Raw genomic sequence first — 4224 nt, 5'->3', positions numbered from 1 at the left:
GAGGCTGCAGTGGTCGTCGCCACTCTCCGAACTTCATCATGCCGCCCAAGGATGACAAGAAGAAGAAAGATGCCGGAAAGTCGGCCAAAAAAGATAAAGACCCAGTAAATAAGTCCGGTGGCAAGGCCAAAAAGAAGAAGTGGTCCAAAGGCAAAGTTCGGGACAAGCTCAACAATCTAGTCCTGTTTGACAAGGCTACATACGACAAACTCTGTAAGGAAGTGCCCAACTATAAACTTATTACTCCAGCCGTGGTCTCTGAGAGACTGAAGATTCGCGGTTCCTTGGCCAGGGCAGCTCTTCAGGAGCTCCTTAGTAAAGGGCTTATCAAGCTGGTTTCAAAGCACAGAGCCCACGTAATTTACACCAGAAACACAAAGGGTGGAGATGCCCCAGCTGCTGGTGAAGATGCATGAACAGGTTCAATCAGCTGTACTTTTGGAAAAATAAAACTTTATTAAATCAAAAAAAAAACAAGTTAGAGAGCCAGCCATTCATAAGCTCCTAATGTTGACATCTGGGCACACACACATGAACACAAATATACATGAGCACACACACACAATTTTTAAAGAATAAAAGAAAAATATCAAGACTTCTAATCAATTATCCAAAGAAAATTGAAAAATTGCTTCAAATATGATTTAGAGAGAGGCTGGCCAAGAGCCCATCATCAAGGTTTGGGGAACTCCATGAGAGTCTGTGCAGGAGATAATGCCATTGCCTTCACCCAGTTAGGGAGTCTCCAGTCTCTTTAGGAGGAAGCTGCCAAGAGGGTCGCTATATCCATTAAAATGCATTTATTCAGTGCTGACACACCCAGAACTGTGACAGCGGAGAAGCTCTGGTCCCTGTCACCAATTTGTTTATAATCTGATTAAACAGAATCTCCTTGCACATTCTTTGTAAACAACTCACTGTGGCTAAGCCTAAGTGTAGGCTAGCCCGGTGAGTCACTAACAGATATTGGTTGCTGAAATGGTTTCTGCACTCATGCTATTCAAACAGAGGGAGATGAGTGGGCCTTAGAGTTGCAGGGAAAGTGCCTGCTGGGAATCAAAACATGGGATGTGTGCTGGACAGGCAAGGCAGTGGGCAAGGGAAGAGCATCCCCTTGGCAGGGAAGTCTGTGTAGAGCATTCATCCAAACAGGGGTAATGCCTTTGTATATGAGGGATACAGTGAGACGTCTCCCTGGGTGTAGCTTTAATATAGGAGGCCTTAAAGTCCACCCCCATGGTAACACACTTCCTCCAGCAAGGCCACACCTCCCATTGGTGCCATTCCTTTTGGGGGCAAATTTCTTTCAAATCACCACAGGAGGCCACTCAAAAACCACCCAAAGCAGCAAGATATGGTAGGTTGTTCTATACCCAGAGCTTGGGAGACTGAGGCAGGAGGGTCTCCACAGTAAAGGCCAGACTGCCCCTCAGAGTAAGATCCTGTCTCAAAAACTCGAAGTCAGGACTGAAAGAGATGGCTTGGCAATTAAGAGAACTTGTTCTTATAGAAGGATTTGTTCTGGGTTTGGTTCCTAGTACCCACATGACAGCCCACAACCATCTGTCTTTTCTTTCTGGCCTCCAAGGGCTCCTGCACACTAGTGGTACACATAAACACACACAAGCTCACATATGCATAAATAAATTAAAAGTAAAAGTGGCATGGTGGTACACACTGATATAGATATGAATAATTTGCATTTGGTATGGATTTTAAGGTCAATTTTGTTATATGTATATGTTTCTGATCTTGGTTAAGGTATTGCGATTGTATAGTTCATTTTAAAACGTAATGTATAATTAGAAAATATTGGTTGTTAATGGATAATCATCAATAATAGTCAAGGTTGTAGTCATGTTAGTTAGATTTTCTAGATGTGCATAGATATATTTCAGATAGGCTTTCTTCATATCTTTCAAAGACTACAGAATATGCCATTTAATGTTTTAATAAGTTACGGCTTTTCATGACAATGAGACACGTCTGCTCCTGGCAGCACCAATCTACTTCAAGATGAAGATGGGCATCAAAGAGGCTCCTTATGAAGTTAGTTAGCCATTTGGGCAAGAAACTGCTCTTGCCTGGACTGTTGCATAAACTGGACACAAAGAACCCGCAGAGAGAGGACTGCTGAACTTGCCTAAAGGTGAGATGGTCTTTCGGAGTTCCTGATTTATGAAAGAGTCTGCGAGACATTCTGCAGGACACAGCAGAAAGTGACTGAACTGTCTTTAGAATTTCCTGCTTCATGGAAATGTTTGCTGGATACTATGGGCCTGTAGGCTGAAGATGGATGTACAGTACAGAGGAACTTTGGGTGACTGTTCAGGTAGTGAGATGTCTCTGTCATTTCTAGAGTTATAGAAGTTGCTTGCTTCTTGTTTAATTAGGTAATATTATATCCTTCTGGAGTCTTTGATGGAGTTGAAGAATGGATAGTCATAGTTTTAGTTTTCCTTAGTTGTGATAAAAGATAAAATAGATATAAATATCGTAACTGTAATTCTTGCTTGATAATGTTTTGTTATATGTAATTTTGCTATGTTAAAGTGAAAGCCTTTCTTTTTTGTTTAAACAGAAAAAGGGAAAATGATGTAGGTGGGTCTTCTATCTATCTGTTGCTTTCATTGGTTAATTAATAAAGAAACTGCTTGGCCTGATAGTTCAGAACATATGTTGGGTAGAGTAGACAGAACAGAATGCTGGGAAGAAGGGAAGTGAGTCAATTGCCATGATTCTCCGACCCGAGACGGACGCAGGTTAGGATCTTTCCTGGTAAGCCACCATCTCGTGATGCTACACAGATTAATAAATATGGGTTAAAGCAAGATGTGAGAGTTAGCCAGTAAGAGGCTAGAGCTAATAGGCCAAGTAGTGTTTAAATTAATACAATTTGTGTGTTGTTATTTGGGGGCATAAGCTAACCAGGAGGCCAGGAGCCGGACAGCAGGAACGCAGCCCACAGCTCCTTCTACAATTGGCTCCCAAAGTGGGGCATGAACCCACAACCCTGAGATTAAGAGTCTCATGTTCTACTGACTGAGCTAGCCAGGTGTCCAGGAGCCAGGCAGCAGGAACACAGTCCGTAGCTCCTTCTACAGCACACTTTTAATCCTAGCACTGAGGAGGCAAAGGCAGGTGGATATCTATGAGTTCTAGGCTAGCCTGGTCTACATAATGAGTTCCAGACCAGTCACAGCTACATAGTGAAACCCTGTCTCAAATATGTCCACAAAAATAATAACAATGAAAAAAATCAAATTAAAAATAGTTTTATTCATCAGATTTAGCAATCTCACATCTAGGAACATATGCAGTGAGCTAAAGGTTATCTGCATTTCCCTGTCACTATGAGAGATGACCAAGACACAGAATTAACCTAGGTTTCCATCAACAGATAAGCAGATATGAAACATGTGGTATATACACACGAAGGAATATTATTCATTCATAAATAGGAAATCCTGCCATTTGAAAGAACATAGACGAACATAGATGCTATGTGAAAGAAGCCAGTTACAGAGAAACAAATAGTATTCATTCCCACTCAAAAGTTGGTCCCACAGAAGTCAAGAGCAAAGGATGGTATGGTGTGAGCAAGTGGGGATGGAGAAAGGCTGACTAGTGGTAACAATAATATGTCAAGATAAGAATATATTCTACTGCTGGGTCTCTATAGCCCAAGAGGGTGATTATAGTTACTAATTTATTGAATGTCTCCTTTTTTCCCATTCTGTTTTTGTTGTTAAACAGGCTCTTAGTCCCCCTGCCTCAGCTTCTTTATGCTGCATTTTAAGTGTGAGCCACACAGTTGTCTTAGACTTTTGAGACAAGGCCTTGTTACACAGCTCATGTTGGCTACTCATTATGTAGCCAAAACTGGCTTCGAACTCAAGACTTTCCCACCTTAATCTCCCAAGTGCTGGGAAAACAGACATGTGCCACTATGTCTACCCATGCACATCTCCTGCACTATCCATGTCCCCTGACTTCTGTTATGACACAACAACATGTGACAAAACAGTTGTCATCACCCAACGCTGGACTGAAGTGTTAGGGAGCATGGGAACATTGTGACTTGCCTGCAGCGAGAGGCTCCACCAGTAGACAGACACCTGTCCTGATTGGTAGTGGGTATGTCTTTGTTGACTACTAGCACCCTGAACAGTGTCGAGGGGACACTGTAGACAGACATCTGTCCTTATTGGTAGTGGGTATGTC

General features: G+C 42.2%; 1 protein-coding gene across 1 annotated transcript; it reads left to right on the top strand.

Moving 5' to 3' along the window:
* On the top strand, positions 1 to 419 carry LOC121443400 (40S ribosomal protein S25-like). The gene has a single exon (XM_041645157.1). It carries the CDS (start codon positions 39 to 41, stop codon positions 414 to 416), a length of 378 nt encoding a protein of 125 aa, XP_041501091.1. The 5' UTR covers positions 1 to 38; the 3' UTR covers positions 417 to 419.
* The last annotated feature ends 3805 nt before the right edge of the window (positions 420 to 4224 follow it).

The sequence above is a fragment of the Microtus oregoni genome, unplaced genomic scaffold (genome assembly GCF_018167655.1).
Source record: "Microtus oregoni isolate MIOR12 unplaced genomic scaffold, Mior012 000105F_ref0000443, whole genome shotgun sequence".
In the NCBI taxonomy this organism is placed as follows: domain Eukaryota; kingdom Metazoa; phylum Chordata; class Mammalia; order Rodentia; family Cricetidae; genus Microtus; species Microtus oregoni.
The sequence above is the reverse complement of the archived record's forward strand: the minus strand, read 5'-3'. Positions and strand labels throughout refer to the sequence as shown.